The sequence below is a fragment of the Periplaneta americana genome, chromosome 4 (genome assembly GCF_040183065.1).
Source record: "Periplaneta americana isolate PAMFEO1 chromosome 4, P.americana_PAMFEO1_priV1, whole genome shotgun sequence".
NCBI lineage: Eukaryota > Metazoa > Arthropoda > Insecta > Blattodea > Blattidae > Periplaneta > Periplaneta americana.
In genome coordinates, this window is record NC_091120.1 from 95,693,454 (window position 1) to 95,716,948 (window position 23,495).

Below are 23,495 nucleotides of genomic sequence, written 5' to 3' on the forward strand. Positions count from 1 at the left end.
ATTTCTTAAAAATTCGGAATTTACTTACGAGAGACGGAGTCCTGTATGAAAATATGACAATTAATTTATTACTTTAATTTCCTTAATGTATAGCTAATTGGTCATTAATGAACACAACTTATTTATTTCAGAAATAAAAAAAATAGCTATTTTGTTTAATATAGTGTATATTTAGTTCAGTGCTCGAAATGAAGTACGGTAATTGAATAAAATTCTTTATGGCACTTTCGCGTGATTCATTTTGCAAAGAATAAGCTAAAAAAAATTTCGTAAGAAATATATTTGTATAAGGAAATAATTCATAACACTGTCAATAAACTGTATATTAAAAAATTTGTCTTCAAGAATGAATGGAGAAGTAGGAAGAAGAGAAGAAAAACACAAGCAGGAAATTATGTTCAATTTGTCACTTAACTTATCCTCACACTCACCAGTTTACCCACTTTGAGTATTATCTTTCCTTTGTGCTCTTGACCTGTATCCTCTCCTGGTTTCTGTTCGTCAAGGAGTTTCGTCTTGGTAGCAACAAACAATTCCCATAATTCACAAGCATCCTTGTACTCCTGAGATGCTCTCTGCAAAATGATTGCGACATTTCATCAACTTTATTACAGCTATTTCATTTCCTATTAGGAATGTTGGGATAATAAATGGAATTTGGATTAGTTTCATAACTATAATAATTGTTATGGTTATTACTGAATAAATTAAGAAATACATTATTCCTATTTTCACCAAAATTTCTGTCAGATAAATTCTCTTACAAATACTGAATACTAGCAGATGTTTCTATACTTTAGAAATGTTAGAAAGCTATTCTCTCCATCACAAACTCGAAACGAGGTTTCGAGGGTTACAATACCATCTTTACAAATTTTAAGTAATAGAAACCAACATTATCATAATTAGATCATAAAAGTTATCTTTACAAATCAACATTATACCTTATAACAAATTCACTATACCAGACAATAAATCTAACTTGGGTGAAAGTATGACATAACACATCATTCTACATTATTTTATAGTGAATTTAAGAACATCTTTCACTGAATGAATGGCAACTATCATTCCAGTAAAACCAAACACATTAATAGTTATTTACTACAAATAATAGTAACAGAAGACATAAAATGTAATACAATGACTTAAAAACTCATGATTAAATATTTAGCACTTTTAATGTTTATGTATGGCCAGGTATAGGTAAGCAAGGCAGTATGACAGAATGAGCATCAAGTTACTTGATTTTGAAACTCAGAATATTGAATAAAGATAGTTCAGAATTGAAAAGAAAACTTGTATTATGGACACTTTTATAAAAATGTAAAAAGTACATGACAATCAATACTCACAACTGGATAAAATCTATTGGATTACTATTAGTCTAGCACAAACAAAAAGAAAAAAAAAAAAAAAATCAGTAATGCTAGACACCATTTTATTTATTTCAAGAATTCTCCTTTATGTACAATCATCATTTACAATCTTCTTTCAACAGTATTCATAAAAATATACAAATAATGTTAAAAGGAATTTGAAATATTATGAAGAAATGCACTGTTCCCCATCAGCAGTGCTTTCTTTTTTGGGGAGGATGAGAGGATGTGAGCTTAATTGCAAAGAACAGAATAATTCCTTAATTCTTTGAAAGAAAATGATACTAGTCAAAAGAACTTCTAAGGCTAACAAAATGTGAAAAAGTTTTAAAAATCGTCAACTTTACATATCCCGAAGTCACCAAATTTGCTGTTTACCATAGAGAATAAGCAGAATTTGCAACGCATACTGAATATAAATATTCTTGTTATAAAATATACTTTGAAGTCTTCTACTGCTAGACTACTATATTCAGACAATTTAAATGTAATGTAAATAAAGATGATGACCACGTTTATATTTCTGAGGTTTTAATCCATATTAAATTAAAAAAAAAAAACGATTATACAAAAAGGAAGTTACACAGAAGAATCCTATTTACAATCTGGAATGTATTACAATGATATATACCTCACTAAATTATATCAGTTGTTTATAACAATGTGAGATTCTCATGCTGCAGGTTACATTTACACCTAATTTTAACTGAAAGATTACAGTACTGGTATAAAAAAAAATAAAATAATAATAATAATAATAATAATAATAATAATAATAATAATAACTGTAGAGCAGTGTTTTTATTTAATTTGAAAAATTTCAGAACAATTTTTGACTTTATAAATGTAATTAATATTGGGTTCTATTTAAGTAACAAAGAATTTATTTTCTTGCCTGACCATATCACCAAGCAATCAACTAACTTGAAAAGTATGTATTTCTTACCTTGTAAAATGCCTTCGCATTGTTTATCATTAGTTGAACATCTGAGGTGAGGTCTTCTACATCTTCGTATTCATCAGTTTTCAGTTTCTGCTGAAGCTTCAGCAGGTCTATTGGATTTGTTACAACCTAATGATAAAATTATATGTTTAATAGTAGTGATAATCGAAACAAATTTAAAGTTTCCAATATGAAAAAAAAAAAAAAATTATTATCATGAATACAAAGTAAATTTATAAACTAACCTCATAATAGCCTGGTTCTTGACGGCGTTTTGGAACACGAATAAATGCATCACAAAGAAGTGTTCCATCTTCTTTTTTGTGATTGCGAATTGTGTCATACAACTGATGACATAACTCTGCCTATAAAGAAGAAAAGTGTGACATCTTACTTCTAATCTGCAAGACGGCTGATGGCTTCATTGCCATGATACCAGAGCATTGGCTACCAACCAACCAACTTCTAATCTCATGATTGAATTACAAAAATAATACTATTTACATTTCAGAATGACTTACAACAATAGTGCACAAACTCACCAACAGACTAGGACTAAAAATATTTAAATTTTTGTCAACCTAATTCGGTTTTAAAGTCTATATTTTAAAGTCAAGCTTGTTAAAACAACTATAATGCAACAAGTTTATAGTAGAAGCATTACAGATTTCTTAACAAAGTATCTTACACCTTAACATGCAACTAGAACAAAAAGTAATGTTGCACATAGCAATAAGATATTGCAAATAAATACAAAATCAGAAAAATAATATAATATGAATTTGTGGAGATGAACCATGGGAAAATTGAGAATAAAAAGAAATAGAAGAAAAGAATAAGAAGAAAAAATTAGAAATGATAAAATTACAAAAATTATATCTCTCATACTATGGTGGACAACATAAAAACTACACAACTGAGACGGTTCACAACAAATTTTAATACAAAGATGACACAGACACCAGAGGACTTGGAGAAGAGGTGTAAAGTAAGAATTATGTGCCAGAAGATATACATACGAATATCATTTGACAATGGGAATTAAAATATGAAAAATTATAAAACTTCTTAGGATAAAAGTATAATCAACAGAATGAAGAAACTGAACAAGAAATTCTTATTAATATAATAGTTACTTTACGTATATTAAACCTCGATATTATGAACAAAAATATATACTGTTGCTTTGTATTATGAAACAAAATGATTAGAAGCTGTCACATTAGCAGGGTACGGATGCAAGGTGGAACAGAGTTGTTATGGAAACATGAACAGATGTTACCACATTCAAGTTAATGAAAATTTAAATGAAGAAAAGCATACTTCACTACTGATAAGTGCAGAAGACCAGTTTACATGAGTAAAGTTACAGAATTAAACAAATATTTAAGTATTTAAAACAGCTTGAAAATGTTAAAAATTAAATGAAAACAAATAATGTAATGTAGTTTCAAATGGTAGGTAGTTTAGGAAAACCTTTCATTTCATTGTAAAACAAGAAAAGTGGAGTAAATTAGAAAAGTTAGTCAATAGCAGCATGTCTCAAAATGTACGTAAATTAACAGTTGCCATTTGTCTGTTTCATAAATATAGGAATAAAGGTATATTTTGGTACTAACTGGATCTAACTTCTTCTTTTTTCGAGTTGGTTCTGGTACAGGATCTGATTCACCAGCCTCTTCATCCTGGCCTCGACTTGCAACTGAAGATGTTCTCCTTCGTTTATTCATAACTGCTTTACTGCATCTGTAATTACAATGAAGTTTATGTAATAATAATAATAATAATAATAATAATAATAATAATAATAATAATCCGTGGTGCTACAGCCCATTAAGTCCCCAGACTGCCCAGCAGGCTGTTGGCTTTACATTCACATGCTGAAGCAGAGGTGGACAATCATCCAACCAGAATGGAGGTATTGTGTGGTTAGCCGTTATAGCTGGCTTTAGTAACTGGGTATTACTACCTATCATAACTCCTCAAGTGCATTATGATGCTGGTGGGAACAGGTCCCATACACTGGCCCAAATTTCATGAAAAAATTTCCTCCCCCATGAAGATTCGAACCAGCACGCATTCTGTAACGTGAGTCCTAGTCAGGATGTCTACTATTTTTCGAATTAAATTTTGGGTAATGTCTGACACGTAAAATTTATGCTATTGAGTAGTGAGTGACTCAACATGCAAATGTTACAATGACAATGTTCATTACTTTTTCATTTTTTGATACATAAGTACTGAAATGTTACAACTACTTCTTGCCAGAACTAAAATAATCTCCCATTGACAATGTTTTTAAAAAATCTGGAAGTAGTCTCTTTGTGTAAAAAATTGACATGGATACAGTTTGTTTTTCATCAATCATTTAACGTGCTGTCACTGGAACTGGTGATTGTGATATTATATCTGGCAAGATGAATCAGAGGATTCACTTTGAGATTATCTGGCATTTCCCCTGTAGTTGGGGAAAATCTCAGGAAAGACCAAGCAGATAATCAGCCCAAGTTGATTCGAACCCATACCCAAGCACAGCCTCAGATCACTAGTCTACTTTGCTACGCCAGCAGTCATTCAGTTTTACAATAAATAGTAATGCTTATGAAACTATTATTTCTTAATTATTAGTTATATAGCTTAAAAGCATCTCATGCAGCACATTAAATAAATAATGCTATCATATAGAATTGTTGCACAATATTTTCCAAATCAATGAACATTACGGAATTACAGGAAGAAGCATAATTTCATTACTTCTCAGTGCTTGAAAAATTTCAACAAAAGGAGAAAGTAACCTTTACTAACTGCACACAACCATATTAAATCATCTTGAGAATTTGTTATTTATGTTACATAAAATGAGTCATTTAATTTTCCACATCTCTAATACTACAGTATAAGAAGTAGTTTTTGCATATCATCTGTTTCTGTGTGCAATGATTTATTTTGAACCATTAGGTGGATTAACTCATATTCAGAATCTACAAGTCAATTCAACCATAAATTATGGAAGCAAAATTATAATAATTATCGAGTGAAATACTTCTTTTTTTAAATTTAATGATGGGCATTTGACTTCCATTTGTCACCCAAGGCAACGTGCTGAAGACATAGATCTTTTAGTTGCTACACATATACATCATGGGAAGCGAACAACATAGCATCACATGATGATGATTAATGTCAGTAAGGAAAATGGAAGATCTCACGAAAACATCACTAACACTCGATACCCGGCCCCGGAACAATTTTTCCCTCGAAATTATTCATCACTAACACTGTTTTTGTCCATCACAAATTCCAGTGGACCTGGTATGAATCGAACCCAGGTTATAAGCATGGAAAGCTAATGTTCCAGCTATTTAGCTAACAATGCGAAATACACACAATTTTCACTAAAAATTTAACAAGTCTTTATTTGAAGACAAAACAAAAAGCAAAAACAAAATGGCAACATAAGTTTAGAACAATTATTATACAGTAAAACCTTGCTGAAACCTACCCTCTATAAAAAGGAAACCTACACAAAAGAAAAATAAATTTGGGAACGGAATGATTTCCTATGTAAAATAATACTTTAAAAAGGAAAATGCCTAACGTGAAAATGGAATCATTTTTGGGCACCATTTAGATAAAAAAACCTAACTAAAATGGATAATTTTAAGCGTAACATGATGCTAAATTCTTTCAAACCATTTTTAATTTTGTGATAATACTGTACGAAGCATGACATAATTTTTTTGTGTGACTGTACATGCAATGATCTGGAAGGCTTTCACTATTCTTTGTCAGGCGTTGAGGGTGAAGCTTCTCTAACCATGTCACTATTCTGTGCTTATTGTCAAGGACCCGAGCAGGTTACTGACCTCCTGTACCATTACTTCTTCCAACCCTCTTGCATTTTCTTTCATTTATTCTCAGTTTTGTGCTAACAAGCCAATACAGTGATAAAGGCCAGTGCCAGCAGAATAAAACTGTGAATAATTTGTAGTGTAATGTCAATTTAGTTTCATATTTCCGATTTATTCTGAGTTTTGTGTTAATATGCCAATACAGTGTTAAATAATAGTGTGAATAAAGTAAACTGTGTGCTTTAAATGCCTCGATGACCAGTTCTATCATGGAAGAGTGGCTTCATAATTTTATTGGGCCAATGAAACGTCAATGTCGTAAGGTCCTACTGTTTTTAGACAATGCTACCTGCCATCCAAGGATTGATTTGTCTAATGTGAAGTTAATCTATTTTCCATCAAACACAACTTCCGTTACACAAACGATGGATCAGGGCACAATTTACACTCTGAATTGATGCATAACGCAATTCAAAAAAAGTCGCGGCAATGCACTTTAAAAGAAATATGGGGGTCAAGAAACTAGGACGCATAGAGAGGGAGAGAGAGAGAGGCTGCAATTACGTAAGTCAATAATTATGAAAATAAAATTCACTTTGCATGTACTGTAGTAACTTTTATTTCAAATTATTTCTTCATTGTGTTCTTCCTACAGAGAGCATAATGCAGTACTCTATTCTTAGTTTTGGCAAAACTCAACCCTTTGTAAAACGAAAACCTGTGAAAATGGAAAAAAAATTCTGAAATGATCGCGTTTCGTTTTAGAGAGGTTTACTGTATTTCAGATAAATAATTATCTAAACTGATTGGGAAGAGGAAAAGGAATTGGTTGGGTAATTGGCTGAGAAGAAACTGCCTACTGAAGGATGCACAGGAAGAAATGGTGAACAGGAGAAGAGTTCTGAGTGGAAGATATCAGATGATAGATAACATTAAGATACTGTATATGGATCATATGTGGAAACAAAGAGGAAGGCAGAGAGTAGGAGAAAGTTGGGTTTGTAGTGAAAGACCAGCCCTTGGGCAGAACACTAAGTGAAAATGAATGAAATTATCTAAAGAATTACACACCCATTGAAAATTTTAGAAAAAAAAAAAAAACGACTTACAGAGAACCATTTCGTGAAATTAGTATTTCTCTATCCAGAAAGGGTGCTGATTCAGTGCACATCCAAGATTCTATCCTTTTGGAAGGCACTGGCTGCATAAGTGCCTACCATCTCCCAACTGACTCTTATCACGAGGTACAGGAAAACCTTGTCGAATCCAAAAGACAAGGGTAAGGAAAAGAGACCGCTACTTTCTAGAGCCGAAAAAAGAAGGAAGCTTATCAGGGAAGCAGTGTGGAGAAGGAAGGTGGCGGAAGCAGTAACCCCGACCTCTGCAATTGCTGGTTCTCGACCTCAACCTTCAACATCTGGAAGGCCTGTAAAACAGGAAACTGAAGATCAGGCTTTTAGTAGCCAGGCAAGTGCCAAAGGAAAGAGACCGAAACTTAGTGGTACTCCAACTGAGGCACAACATGCCACTAAACAGACACGACGAGGAAGGGGTGATTTACAGGTCTCCTATGAACAATCCGTGGCCAGTCTTACTCCTTTCCAGTATGCCATTTTTCGAGAGGGCAGGCAGGATGAGGGGTTTACTGAGGAGCAGCTTCTGGAATTTTAGGATGCTGTGAGGGACGTCAAGATCAGGATGCCTGATGATGTGTTCTTGTCCAGGTTTGAGTCTACCGAACTATGACAGGGATGCCTGGTCTACTGGTTAATTATGCAGACGAAGATTCCAGGGAGTGACTTTATGGGCATATCAGCCACATTAAACCTTGGACAGGAGTTGATCTGCTTGCAGTGGAGGCCTCCAAGTTTTTTAAGCTACAAAAGACTATGCTCTGGATCCAGGAAAAAAACATCCTCAAACCCAAAATGTACTTAAAGTCTTAGAAAAGCTTAATCAGGCTTTGAAAGCCTTTAAACGGTGCATTTATGAACACAAGGAGGAGGCAATTCCATTACTAGTGGGGTTGGATCCTCATCAAATCCTATTTGGAGAAGGTTCATTTCCGCACTTCATACATAAAAGAGATGAGTGCATTTTTACTAGCAGAATTGTCGTGGCAATTTGAGGGATCTATAAGGATGCCGGTAGTTTGTTCTGCCTACTTTTTACATAGGCCTGAAGAGCCACCACCTGAAATATTTGCAAGACAGAAGTGAGACATAGTGAATTAAGGAGGCTGCCACTACTTGTGGGTTGTAATGCCAGCTCCCATTACAATGTATGGGGAAATGGAGACACTGATCTCAAAGGGAGCTCTGCTCGAATTCCTTGGATCAATTGAACTCAAATTTATAAATACAGAGGATCAGCATCACAAACAGAAGATAAAAAGTTATTGGTCTTACTCCCTGCTCTCAGGCTTTAAGACATAAGATTCATGAATGACATAATTATGATCCATTTCATCATCAGCACATACTGTTTAAGCTATGATTTGAATCTAGCTTTAAGGAAAGCTATCAAAATCCCAGATCTGCGAATTGAAACTTTTTTCGTGAGAACTAAGGAGAAGTATGGCGATATTTTCGGCTTTCAACTATAATAATGACTTGGAGTTAGAGGTATCCATACAGGCCTTGATTACCAATATCATTCAAGCCTAAGAGAAAAGCTGCCCTCTTCGTCAGAGAAATAGCAACTTCAAAATACTGTGGTGGATCAAGAATTTGAAAAAACACTGAGCTATTCAACAAAGCCAGAAGAACTAGTCTTCTAACCGACTGGAATGCTTATACGTCTGCCAAAGAATTTTAAATATAAGACTAAAATCAAAAAAGGTAGTCTCAAAGACCTACTGCGAGAAGATCAATGCATTGGTTCCTGCAGCAAGACTTACCAAAGTCTTTCCAAAGACCAGTTTGCCAGATTAGGACTTATATCTCTTCCAAATGGTGAATTTGCACACTTTATTGAGGAGACACTAAAGGAGCTGATGAAAGATCATTTTTCTGATCATGTTGAGTCACATACAATAGAAACAGATGTCAGGAGAGGACCATGACAAGTGATAGACGATCTTATATATGATCTTACAAGGACTGAATTTTATACTCAGGCCTATGCTGATGATTTAGTCATATTAACATTTGGATGCCATGTCAGCACGCTGTTTGAGTTTCAGACAGAGACTTTGAGCAGGGTCCAGGTTTTGTACATGAGAGAAATTTAAGCATAAATCTGAATAAAATGGAAATGGTTTTGTTTGCCAAGAAAATGAAACTAGGAAATATACATAGAGTTTTTTTTTTTTGGTTAGGATCTAGTATTAAACAAATCAGTTAAATATTTACGAGTAATCCTTGATGCCAAACTGATTTGAAAAACTCAGATAGAATATTATACCAAAAAGCCACTGACTTGTGGCCTTGTAGACAAGCCTTTGGATTTACTTCCAGGATACAGTTCGCAGATTCATTGGTCTGCTGATCCGGAGCTGTGCTCGGGCTTTGGTTGGATCCCCCATTTGGTCTGATTGACTGGTTTCTTCCGAGGTTTTCCCCAGCCATGGGACTGATGCACAGGTGGTCTATGGCAAGTCACGAGTGGTCTATGGCGAGTCATCGGCCTCACTTCACTTCACCCCCGTTTGGTGTGATTACTTGGTTAGGTTTTTTCCGAGGTTTTTCCTCAACCATAAGGCAAATGCCAGGTAATCTGTTGGCGAGTCCTCGGCCTCACTTCATCTCACTACATTTCGCCAGAGAATTGTAAAAAATTGAAAATGAATTTGTAAAAAAAAAAAAATTGTAATTGTAATCATGTAAAATTTTGACTTGTTCCACATCTTAAAGCTTCATTGCTAATGTAAGATCTATGGAATACAATAAGTGAAATGAAAAAAAAAAAAAAAAAAAAAAAATTAAATCCTTTATTGCAGTGGTATTCAATCTTTTTTTGCTAGCGTATCTCCAAAATAATAGTTTTTACCTTCACATCCCCAACTGCATTGTAATTATATGAGAAATAACAAAAACAATGAAAATATGTAAACTGCAATAATTATCAACAAACATAATAAAATATGTCAGCACTTTTACATATGTAGTCAGTGGATTAGTGGGATGCGTACCTCTGCAGACAACCCTGCGTTCTCCTGGGGATACACATACAATACATTGAATACCACTGTTTTATTGGATATCATCGCTGTACCTTCAAAATTTGTTAAGTGTTTTTAAAAAGATTTTGCAGGAGAAAAAAAAAAGCACTGCCACTTTTAATTCCCTTGATTTTCAAAGCTACTTTCGGTATAATATCAATCATTACAAGATAAATTATGAAATTATAACGAAAGTTGAAAACAAATGTACTGAAAAGTTGTGTGATACCAGTACTGTACAGCTACCAGACGTGGTGCTTCACAAAACAGAAGATCTGATTACTTCAAGTGACTCAGGAGAAAATGGACAGGAGCATATTGTGTGTTTGTCTAAGTGACAAAATAAGGAACGAGGAAGTTATGAGAAGAACTGGCATAACAGACGCAGTAGAACAAGCAAGATAGCTGAAATGGAATTGGGGAGACCATGTGGTGAGGCTGCAGCAAGGAAGATAGGCCTACACAACTATAGTATGGGATGACTAGGAAAGAGGGAGAGAGGCCGTCCATACCAGAGATGGTCAGATGAATTTCTGAAAGCAGCAAGGAGATGGATGTCAATGACCAGGGACTGTTAATTATGGAGGCGCAGTACAGTGAGTTAGATGAAAATGTAGTGATGTTTATTACTGTTGAGTCAGAGGCATTAAATTGACAGTGTGTGAGAAGTGTGAACATAAACTAATTGAGATTGTCTAAAAAACAATATTATAGAATATTATATCAGATCTCACAGGGACTGGTTAACCATGTGAGAAGAATATATCTCCCTACTTTCAATAGGAGGCCATTGATCTGTAGGGATATTTTGGCTATCTTTAATCTTAAATCCTTAAACTTATGAGCTTGAATAATTACACTATGTTTAAGGTATCTACATTACGTTCATTTTCTACAATAAAGACTATATTAGCTAATCTCATATATTAATGTATAAATGGATAGGTATATATGTGTGAATGTTTGATTTCAAAGATTTTTTATGATGATTTGGGTATGCTAAAGAATATTACTTTCCTAATGATAAGCATCAATTACTTTTTTAAAGTACACTAAAGCTTGTGCAAGGCAGAATGTGAATAAGGCGGAAACTTGTCAATGTGAATATTTTTTTAGTCCTAGCAGATAGAACAGGCATTACAGTTATTTATTTTGCATATTGCAGACTCTGCCCAATGCAGAAAAGGAAGGCAATATTTCAGGAATTTATCCAAAAAACTATTTCTATAATACAGAAAAAAATATATTGTTTTTGCACACTGTATTTTATTTTATTGGGTTATTTTACGATGCCACCTGGTTTCGCGGCCAGACGCGCTGACTGTTACTCCACAGGTGTGGACTGCACACTGTATCTTTAATCACTCAGCCTAATTATTATTCAGACAGGTGACTTTATACCATGTAAAACTTGAGCATGGTAAAGAATAGTGTATCGAAAGGATGGTAGTTATTTGCATTGGCTTTATCAGAAAATTGTAAAAGATGATGAGAAACAGGTAGATACAGTGTACAAAATCGCAAATTGCTTGTTGACTACATATCACTGAGTATGTTGAGATTCATTGTGCTAATGGTTAAAGGAGGAGAATGAGGGAGCGAGAAAGATAGAGAGAATGGAGATGAAAGCTTTCAATTCGTGGAAAAAAATTATTACTGATCCAAACAATACAGCAAACCCCCACCATACATCATGGCGAAATCCTATGTGACACTGTCACTGAATGAAAAAATTAAATTCTTTGAAGCAAAGGAAAACGATAAGCTCTTGATATGGGAAATAATTATGTGGTTCAAGTGTGGCAAAACAAACTTACAATGACACACTTAAACAAAATGATAAAATAATGAACGAGTGGCCGCAAGGAAGTATTTGAATGAAAAGGAAAGAAGAAATCAACCAACAGCAGCCATTAGTTCTATTTATGCTGAGGTGTTTGTATTACAGATATAAGATATATTTTATAATTTTATATTTTGATATTCATGATAAAAGAGCAGCAAATTACAAAACTGTCTACAATGATTTTTTATAAAATGTTATAATAAATAAACCTAAATAATTATATGTTATGAAACATTTCTGAATTCATCTTACATTTTTTATTCCGTTATTTAACAATGTTGTAACAACTGCAAGGTTATCTAGTGTTGGTAGAATCAGTGATAGCAAGATGGTATTTGGCAAGACACATCCGAGCATTTGCCATGCTATTACCTGATATTCACCTTATGGTTGGAAAAACCACGAAAAAACCAAGTACTTAGGTAAACAGTTCAAGTAGAATTCAAACTCATGCCTAAGCACAACCTCAGTTCAGTAGGCAAATGTGCTACTTGGATTATGCTGGTGACTTTCGACTGACTTTTAGTCCTGAAGTACAGGTCCTGTTGTTACATTTTCAGGAAAAAGACTTGTAGAAATCACAGATACGTAAATAATTAAAAAAAAATGTCACACTAACGTACACAATTTAGATAATGTTTTAGTATGTTTAATAGGGTCTTTGGTACAAGGGTAAACACACACATACTTTGTTAATGGCAAAAGATATGAGATGATCAATGAGGAGAGTTTTCAACAGTAACACCTCTAGAAAAATGGATGCTAGTAGGTTAATATTACTGCAATTAAGTATTACAATCATCTTAAGATTTCAAACTCAGAACTAGAGTAACTCATCTATAGCTTAAAAGTCCAACAGGAAGAAAATCTTCTAACTCAAAATCTCTACAGAATATCACGATAAGTAATTACGAGTAAATGTTAGAAATATAAGTCTCAAGCTGAACTTTAAAAAAGAACTTACAGTGGCCGCGGAGACGTCTCTAGTAAAGCACATGAAAGGTACAGAGCCAGAGTGTAATGTTGCGACTAATAGCATTCTCCCTTCCCTCACCCTGATGTCAGAAATCAGCTGGATGGTTGGCAGGTGGACAGGCAGGCAGGCAAGCAGGAAGGTGGAAGAAAAGTTGAGGAATATATCTACACTTACTGTGTAGTTCCAGAAAGACGAGTGACATACCCAGTTACCATTGACTGAGGGATCAGGAAAGTGGACAGCAAGTTAAAAAAAAATATACATTACAGGCCTGTTACAATTTGCTCTTTACCTAGATGAGCTTCATATAAGAAGATATGACTATCTTTTACTTTAGAAACCAAGGCAAGAGTATGTCTGAAGATTCAATGAAATCTAAGGAGCATTTAATTATTGGTAAAGTTATAAAATAATTGTGGGAAAGAAAAGAAAGTCGCCTTATAAATGTAAGTACATAAGGGTCATTCATTCCATGTAAAATCAACAAGGCTCACAACCTTACCCTCTTACATTTTAATAATACTTCAGATACTTTTCATAAACAGCACAGAAATGGAAGTTTACAAAGTTTTATATCTCTTACATAATTATTAAGAAAGTTATTAATAACTGATATATCACATATTTTGGTAACATCTTAGGTTATGGAACTGATCTTTGACTTATTTTCAACAAAAGAACAAAAATCTTAAATTATAGACAGCTTTTGAGCCTCATATCAATTTTTAAATCTATAAGAACGTTATATTACACATCTGAGTTAAAAAAAAAAAAAAAAACAAAGGTCTTTTTGAGTCCCATATGAATTTTTTAAATCTTCAAGGACATGGATTAAACATTTGGGTTCAAATTTTACAAGTTGGAACCAACAAATCTTTGAAGTAATTTATTTTGTTCATTATGACCATCCTCAAATAAACACAGTTTCTAGGTTTAATGGATTCCCACAATTTTGGTTGTCAGCATTTTCAAAAAAAAAAAAAACAAAGGTATTTAATAATAATCACCTTTTGAGACTCATACGGAGTGATTCACTTGTCAGTTCCTTACTATTAAGTTTAGTGTAACTCTGCATATTATAACATACCCACGAAATTCGCAGTACCTATGTATAGATTTCAACCCGAGGTTAAGCATCAAATTTCTATGGCTAATTTCTTAATCTATACTAATAATAAATCTGTAGCCGAAATTTTTCTGGTAATTTTCGATTTTCCAAAAATAATTGGTCCTAACATATACAATTAACCATCCTGAAACCGAAAATCGCTTTTTTGACATTTTTGTTTGTATGTCTGTCTGTCTGTATGTTTGTTACCTTTTCACGCGATAATGGCTGAACGGATTTCGATGAAAATTGGAATATAAATTAAGTTCATTGTAACTTAGATTTTAGGCTATATGGCATTCAAAATACATTATTTAAAAGGGGGATTATAAGGGGGCCTGAATTAAATAAATCGAAATATCTAGCTTATTATTGATTTTTGTGAAAAATTTTACATAACAAAAGTTTCTTTAAAAATAATTTGCGATAAGTTTTATTCCTTGAAAAATTTTGATAGGACTGATATTTAATGAGATAAATGAGTTTTAAAATTAAAATAACTGCCATCTAAGGCCGTGTAATGAATTAAAAAACAAATGACTTCGTCTATAAGGGGCCTTGGACAGCAACAATCGAAAGCTATGAAAGATAGCCTACAGATAATGTTTCTGTGTTTGTATGAAGTAATACCAGAAGCTAAATTAACCGATTTATATAATTAATTATTAATTCACCATTGGAAAGTGTAGTTTCTCTAGATGGACATAATGCTATAATGTTATTACAGTAACTTCTGAGTGAATCGAGGACAGGTAAGATTAAAATAGCTTCTTATGCACAGAGAACTTGATAGGCTGTTCTGTACATTCGTTTCCTGTATTTCCTAAAATAATTTTTATGACTAAATGAGTGGTCTCTGGATCAAAATGATCGCATTTTAATTATGCAAATACAATTTAAATTAAGTAACATAATAAACGATTTATCCTTATATCAAACACGAATGTACCCTGGATCAAATGTCCTATTTTAATTATGTAATTACTTTATATTTATTTCTAACGGGTGCAGCGGAGCGCACAGGTACGGCTAGTTGTAAATAAGCAACTCTGCATTTTATTTGGTTACCGAAGAAAATTAACACCATTTGATACTTTTACATTTTCTTCATTTTAAAATGTTAATGAAGTAGACTAAGCACTATGATAGGTTGGGTTAAACTCACAAGGTTGGATTATACTGACAAATCTGAATAAAGTATCGTATTTATTTATTTACATATTTATTCATAAGTACTGTATTTAAAGTATCAGTGTTGAAAATATAACCATTTTAAAATACATGCATGAACTGGTAGCCTCGTTTTGCAGTACATATTTTACGACATGCTGGCATAGAATCAATGAGGAAATGTGTGCAATATTCCGGGATTCCTAAATTAAAGCAAGGTCATTAAGTAACATACATAGTTTAAGATCCGAAACAGCAAACCTTTATTAGCTACCAGCATGGATTAATTTAAATCAAAGTGATTTTAATCATAATTTTAATAATGATTTTTATCAACTGATTTTTTAAAATCTTTGATTTAAATCATTTTTTTAGTTTTTACATTTGTGTTTAAAAAAAATGTAAATATATTCTGTAAGGTCAATGTTATGCCATTGGAACTTCTAAATTTTTAAATATATTAGAGATCATTGTTGGAACATTGTCAGTTACAGATAACCTACTAACTGCTGGCAGTTTGAGCTTTTAACTGAACCAGCCAGTGGCGTAGCCAGACCAATTATTTTGGGTGGGCCAGATATGCAGGGTTTAGAAAGTACCTGACCCATCTCCTAACAATGCTGCTGTCGTCAACTCTCTTGAAACTCATTCTCGGAAGTCTTATTTAATAAGATGCAAAATTATGATAAACAATCATGCAAGGCATATCTATACAAACGCTTCATAAGGTGAAATGGAGCTGTCGAAATTTCCTAGCAACGAATCTATCACTGATGATAGGTCCTTCAACAAATCCCAACTTTTCTCCCTCTCAATGGATAGAATTCCTAGACTACAAAGCCTTGTGCTTGACATGACTGTCGAATTTTTCTTCGTTTCAGAGCTTTGAAAAGTTTTATATCATTGCCTTAATGAAGGACGAACATTTACTAAAATCCAGTTTTGGAGACTGATGTGCTTCCAATAATGAATTTGCAAGAGCAAGAATATCGTGTAAACATACCAAATAAAATAAGGTGTCAAATTTTTCTAGCTGATGTAACAATTCAGTAGCTTCCATGGCTTCCTTCTTTTCATTGCTGCCAGACAATTTTTAGGCCCAATTCAACACAGTTAAATTGGCTCTTGAAGAAATGAACGCATTTTTGACTTCTTACCTTAATGTTATCGACTGTAACTATTGCTCTGGATCCATGGTTTAGTTTTAGTTTTCCATAAAAAAACGCAAAAATTCGCATATTTTTTGGATGGGCCTGGGCCCACCTGGCCCACCCGCTGGCTACGCCACTGGAACCAGCAAAGTTATCTCATGTTTGCTGTGCTTAAATCTGTAGTTTTAGTTTTGTTTTGCTACAATGACTAATGTAGGGAGGAAAAAAGATCCTATATGGGGAGATTTTATAAAACTTTTTAACAAACAGTGGCATAGGTTCCAAAGCAAAATGTAAAATATGTGGTTTAGAAATGCAAGATTTAGTAGCAAGAATGAAATCTGATCTTCTGAAATGCAAGAAGATTCAGGGAGATTAAAATTGTGAAATTTCTTCTGATTCTGAAGATCAAGCACCACTTAATGAAAGTAAGTTTGAATAAGTGAAATGAAGTTGATTTGACTGTAACAAATACTTGCTCTCTTCTCCAGCATTAAGTAGGATATTAAAATATTATTTAATATTAGATTAGAATACTGGATTTTTTTTCCAGTAGTGTGTTCTTATCTGTTTTATTACAATTTACAAGTGATAAAGTAAAAGTAGGTAGGTATGTATATAGCAGATAGCCTATTGGAAATTTACATCTAGTACATTTTCTTATAGGTGATCCAACTAGACCAAGTTCATCTGCTAGTACCAGTAATGAAATGTGCAAAACACCATCAGCAATGAAGCTGAGAAGATTTTCAGCTGCAGAAGAAATGGAGTCAGGTAATGTAGGCCTAATTCAACATAAAAACATTACTCGAAGTCAACCAGGTTCCTTTTTTTTGTCAAAAAACTGCTAAACAGAAAGATAGGCTACATGGGACAAATAGCTAAATTTTGTTACGCAACAAACACTTCATTTCGATGCATCCAGAATTTATCAAGTTAAAACAGTGATATTGCTGGATCTTTTCTTGACGATATTTACAGGAGTTAACACGATGAATGTTCCCGGAATATGAGTGAACAAACTGTTTGTATGAATTTAGATGACTGGTCATTAGCTATTGAAACCAAGACATCCAAAATCTGAATGGCTTCATATTTATACAGATGGATCTCTGCTTGATAAACATAGTAATGCTGGAACAGGAATCTACAGCGACATTTTTTGCTTTTACATATCTCTTGGAACACTGCATTCATTATGATGGTGAATTAGAAGCAATCAATACAGCTTTTTCATCACATATACATAACATTTAACAAAGTGGTTATAGGCCTACTTAGTGACTGTAAATCTGGACTCCAAGCACTAACATCAAGTCCTCTAGAAAACAGACGAGTAAGAGAAATTCTTTCTGCTCTTAAAATGCTACAAGGGCTTCGTAAAGAGGTAGTTTTTCAATGGATACCCTCACACTGTGGAATAGTAGGTAATGAGAAGGCTGATTTCCTGGCCAAAAAAGGAACAAACATCAAACTCAAAATAATACAATCTCTTTCTTACCTCAAAAGTCAGGATCAAACACATAGTCCAGTCCTTTTGTAAAGAGGAATTCCTGAAGAAAAGCAAAGGCAAATCTTGGAATATTCTGCTAAAGTGGAACACAGACTCCTGAAGTGTTCAAGGTCGTGCATAGTTTCGGTCTCTTATCCACCCTCCTAACGAACTTTTCCCTTTGCAAGTTACACTGCAAAAAATAATCTCGTCAGTCTCTTTGTGCTCATCTCGTCAGTTCATCCTTGATCATCTCAGTTCCTTTAGGCCTATAGGTCGTTTATAATTTACTAGCGATCGTCTTGTCATTTGTGAAAGAATGCTTATGAAATAGTGTTGTAATAACACGAGATAATCAGGAGAAAGTAACTAATAAGACAATCAGGAGTGATTAAGTGATTGGGACGAAAGTGACAAGAGATGGTAAAAAAAAACATTTAAGGCAGCAATGGGAAGGAAAATAAAATCTGGGACTATTAGGGTAGAATGACTGATGAGACTGCGTGAAATAGCAGATGCTGAGAACATTAATCGAGAAATAGCTGAAAGGACAATCAGAACTGAATTAATTTGATCAGAGAAAAATTAATGAAGAAACAACTGTAAGTGAAATGAAGGGAAGAAAAAAAAAAGATTGACGAGATTAATAATAGGCCTAGTAAACTGATTGAAGAGACAATCAAGAGGAAAATTAGATGTTGGACGAGACTATGAAACGGAAAATGAATCAAGAGACGGTTAGGAGAACGAAAAGGTGGGTGTGGATCATTTTGTAGGGACTCAATCGCGTCAATACAGACATTTCTTAAAATTTTTAAACTAACACCAAATGCTGTTGCCATAACTCTTTGAGTTTGGAAGATTCACTGCTACAAAGATATTAAAAATATTTGTAAACATAAAAAATAACCTCTTTTGTCTGGCTATGCATATTTAGACTGTGAAACATGTTCTAACCATAATAGTATTTATTAAACACAAATTGTACAACTTTCAGACTCCCTTCTTCTGGACACCTGGCTTGGGATCTCATAGAGTGACGGTGATTATGGAACATTTGTGGAATAACAATGATGAGGGGAAACAGGAGAATCCCAATAAGAACAACCTTCGTGCCCACTTTGTTCACTATCCAGAAGGGGTTCGAACCCAGGTCACAATGGTGCAAGGCAGAGAGACTAATCACTCGGCCACGGGTTAATGAATGCTTGAAAAAGTGTCTACATATATAAAACAGAATATCACAGCATAAGTTTAGACAACACTGAACTATACATATAACACAGAAGAGCACAGCACAAACTTAAACAAGATACTGAATTTCGGTATAGGAAGTGTAGATTTTTACAGTAGAACTGGTCCCCAGCCCATTTGGGTGGCAGAAGGGTGAGTAAGTTTGCAGTAAGAATAAGGGAAAGTGTGTGACCTTGACAACCATAAATGCTTGTGGATGACTATAGACAGTAATATCCCAGATTTACCATAAAAAAAGGCTGTTGCTATATTTCGCTTAAGAACAGAACATGACTGTCTTGCCTCTCATCTACATCAAATTAATATCTACCAACATTCACAGTGCACCCTCTGTAGAAATCAGAACTCCATCATGGATAAAGAACATTTGCTACAATGCCCAGCAATAAAGAAAATAGATGCTGATTTACCATCGCAGCTTATCAAATACTATTGGGATTCCCGCAGGAAAATGGAATAAATCCAAGATTTTTAGCATTGTTCAACAACAACAGATGACTGGTCAAATATTCATACTGAACCACTGGTTTGTGACCACAGAGGCTGGTGATTTGAACTTATACAACACAAATGATACATCAGGTCACCCACACACTTCAGATTATAGGACTGAAATTGTTGTGGATTCTGTGAAAAGTTGGGAGGGAGAATTTAGATGTAGTGTTAGAAGTTTTGTTACTGATAACGCAAGTAATAGACCTATGTCAAAAATCAGAAATGCTCTTAAAAATCGTGAAGACCTTGATGTGATTATTTATGGTTGTTCTGCCCTTACTTTGAACCTTCTTTCTCAAGATTTATATAAAAAAAAATGCTCCAAATGTGAAAGAATATGTCATAGAAATTGTAAAATACTTTTGCAGCAATTATTTTGCAAATGCTAAATTAAAAAATGAAGATGGACAGTCATTAATATTACAGCAAGATGTGAGCTGGAACACACTTGTGGACTGTCAAGTTTGCTGGTCGACCAGTAAATAAATTAAAAAAAAAATTGGAAAGACTAAATACAGTACACAAAGACAAGAATCATCCCACAACAAAGATATTTCAAAAGCACTAAATCAAAAACTTGTACAATATTTGGTTGATCCTAAGCTTCAACATTCTTCCAAATAGTATAAATTAACAAGAACGTGAATCTGCACTTCAGTTTGCTCAAACTAACTACAGTGCATCCTCACTGTTATCTATAGTAGTGAAATATGAAGCAAAATCTTGCCCATTTTCAAAAATTATGTACACAGATGAGATTTTAGGAGGTGTGTCTGCACCGCAGTGGTGGAAGTCACAAGAATCTATCATTAGTAGCCTAATGGCAAAGACGTCATGAATACAATTAGTCAGCTTCTAACTGCAAGAGCATCTTCTGCTGGTGTAGAACGTGTTTTCTCTACATCTGATGTTGTGCATTGGAAGTTATGCAACACACTTGGTACAGACAAAGCATCAAAACTTGTGTTCCTATACAAATATAATTTGCTCAGTTTTCATCTATTTGTGATTGTAATGTATTGTTGTCTTTCAACATATGTTCTAGTATTTTTATTGTTTCACGTATGGTTATGTTACTTATGGCTTTTAAGGAACCAGGAAGTTCACTGCCGCTCTCACATAAGTCCGACATCAGTCCCTATCCTGAGCAAGATTAAAAAAAAATAAATAAAACACACACACCCGCACGTGCACGTTCTACCTATATGAATTCTTCACATTCCAAACTACCTTTCCTCTGAAAATTATACCATTTTTCCACTCTTTTCGTAAAAAAAATCTCTAATATCTCGTGCTATAAAAAACCCCACACATCTCACCCGTTTACAACAATATATTCCTGCACCATATAACATTACTCTTAACATAACTAATGCCCTTCGTAACATAAGTACCAGTAGAATGGAAGATTATATTTTCCTGTTAATTTCAGTAGGCCTAATAATAATTTCTAAGGCATGTTGGGTCCGATAAGTATAATTAATACAATTTTAAATATATATGGATTTATTACCGTCAAAATTACTTATCAAGAATCAATCAGTAAGTCGTTAGATCATGACATAAGTCTCTCATTATGTATTACCTTATGTCATAATCTAATGACTTGAATGATTGATTCTTGAAAAGTAATTTTGACGGTGATAAATCCATATACCGGTATATTTAAAATTGTATCAGTAATAATAAATAAACTTCATATTTTTGCTCCTCTTACGTATAAATACATTTCTAGGCCTATAAGCAATATTATAGGCATAATAAAATATAGCCTATCAGCAAAAAAGTGTGGCCGAGATAAGTGTGAAAATAGTAACTTGGTTTACCCCTAGTAAATCTACAAGTAGGTAAGTTAGGCAGTCTTGTCTCCGAACATTTAACTCCAGTGCTTTATGTTTCACCACTAACTTCATTATAAAAGCTGAGAATTTAGGCATTTGTTTCGTTCTCCAAATAACTTAACGTACATTTTTGTAGGAGGAGATGTCAATGGTCACTGCACCCTGCTACCTATTCACTGTAGTGACACTATTTATATTCATCATAGTAAAACGTGCCTGATCCATTCTTCACAAAACTTTACCCTTTCCTATCCAGTCCCCTAACTGAACTCTTACTTTCTTCAACCCTGATGGTAACACAGCATTTGAGGCCTAGGGGTTCATTTCACTTTCCTTCCTATCCTTTCTACTTTTCTGTTCCTAGTGGTGACCTGCTATGGCACTAAAATCGTCCTCCAGTGGCTTGAGGAGGAAAAGCTGGTGATCAACAAGATCTCCCAACTAGGACTAGTAGACCCGTCGACCAACAGCAGGTGTGGTCCTCCAGACATTCTGGGAGTTGTGTGTGGATGAAGTAGCCACCAAAACGTTAAAATATGGTGTTCGCTTAAATCGGCTACAACTTGCCATTTAATTATCCGGAGGTAAAATAGTTCCCAAATCGGATCTCCGGGAGGGGACTCTTTAATGGTACAGAATCAACTAAATATCTTACAATGGAATGTTGGTGGTATAACGTCCCCTAACTGCCCATTGTGCAATTCAAATCGAGAAATGGATTCGGAACACCTCAAAATCTGTGCTTCAGTGGCTAACCATGACAATATCTTTGAAAAATATTGGAGTGCAAGAAGTCAAAACATCAACAGATCAAACATAACCTAACCTCTCGATGCAATATAATCCGTCTTTAGAACACCAGACACAGTACAGATTCAAGTCACCTGTCATAATAGCAATAATTTCATACAAGCATGGAATCATAGCCCATTCTTCTCTCCTTCACCACTAACACAAGGAACTGTATGATCCAGCTCACGGTTTCCTTTTTACAAATTTCTACACTAATTTGGTTTAATTCTAACTATTAGCCTACTTAATTTATACTATGCTCATTCCTACTTGCCTCTACATCCTCTATTAAGAAAAAAACATAGGGACTAATGCACTTGAACACCACGTCACTACAAACAAAATAATGTACCATAATCAAAATAAATATATTAGCAACATCGTATCTTCGCATTACGTATAAAAACACAACCAAGCGCTTACATCAGTAGAATATAATTTCTCGTTCTCTGCACCGGTGTTGACGCTTCTTTTTCATTAATGGTGGGAACTGGGAATACTGGGAAGTGGGAATAGCTCTTGTGTGCGATGTGTATGTTTACGTTTCAGGGTGGGTAAAATTGCCAAGCGTATATTGGCAGAACTGTGATCACTGAAATACGAAGGAATACTGGAATGCACGGCAGTGATCAAGGATGTATTTGAAATAATCGAAAGGTAAGGTTTCTCTCGGAGCCTTCTTTAGTCACAAGGCGGGGCATGGGTAGGTTTGGCAACGCAGAGTGGAGGCGGGAGATTTTAAAGTGATATTGTGTTTGCTCATTGCTTTCGTTATACGTAACGCGTATTTTTTCAATATTACTTCATGCACAAAGGTAAGATCAAGATTCAGAGTAGTGATGTAAATTATTACGGGTTCGAAAATAGTGTTTTATTGCAATCAATTAGCTGTACTTCAGAATACGGCGTAAGTAGGCTACTTACATACAAAGGATGCCACTTAAAATAATTACAAAAAAAACATGGTTTTATTGATAGTAAGAAGGTAAATAAATAAATAAATAAATAAATAAAAAAGATATTCCTTGTACCGAA

The 23,495-nt window shown here is 34.1% G+C and overlaps 1 protein-coding gene across 11 annotated transcripts in view; it reads right to left on the minus strand.

Moving 5' to 3' along the window:
- Window positions 1–23,021, minus strand: part of polybromo (protein) — a 159,867-nt gene extending 136,846 nt beyond the window's left edge. For 8 of the 11 annotated variants that reach the window (XR_011331681.1, XM_069823761.1, XM_069823767.1 and 5 more), the window contains exons 1-5: window positions 22,884–23,021; window positions 3,942–4,068; window positions 2,568–2,687; window positions 2,326–2,451; window positions 432–575 (exon numbers count right to left, since the gene is read on the minus strand). Coding sequence is in view for 10 of the 11 variants with exons in the window: in XM_069823761.1 (XP_069679862.1) it covers window positions 432–575; window positions 2,326–2,451; window positions 2,568–2,687; window positions 3,942–4,052 (501 nt within the window). In the remaining variant the exon portion in view is untranslated. The other 3 variants (XM_069823762.1, XM_069823759.1, XM_069823760.1) reach the window with 3 other exon arrangements.
- Between the last annotated feature and the right edge of the window lie 474 nt (window positions 23,022–23,495).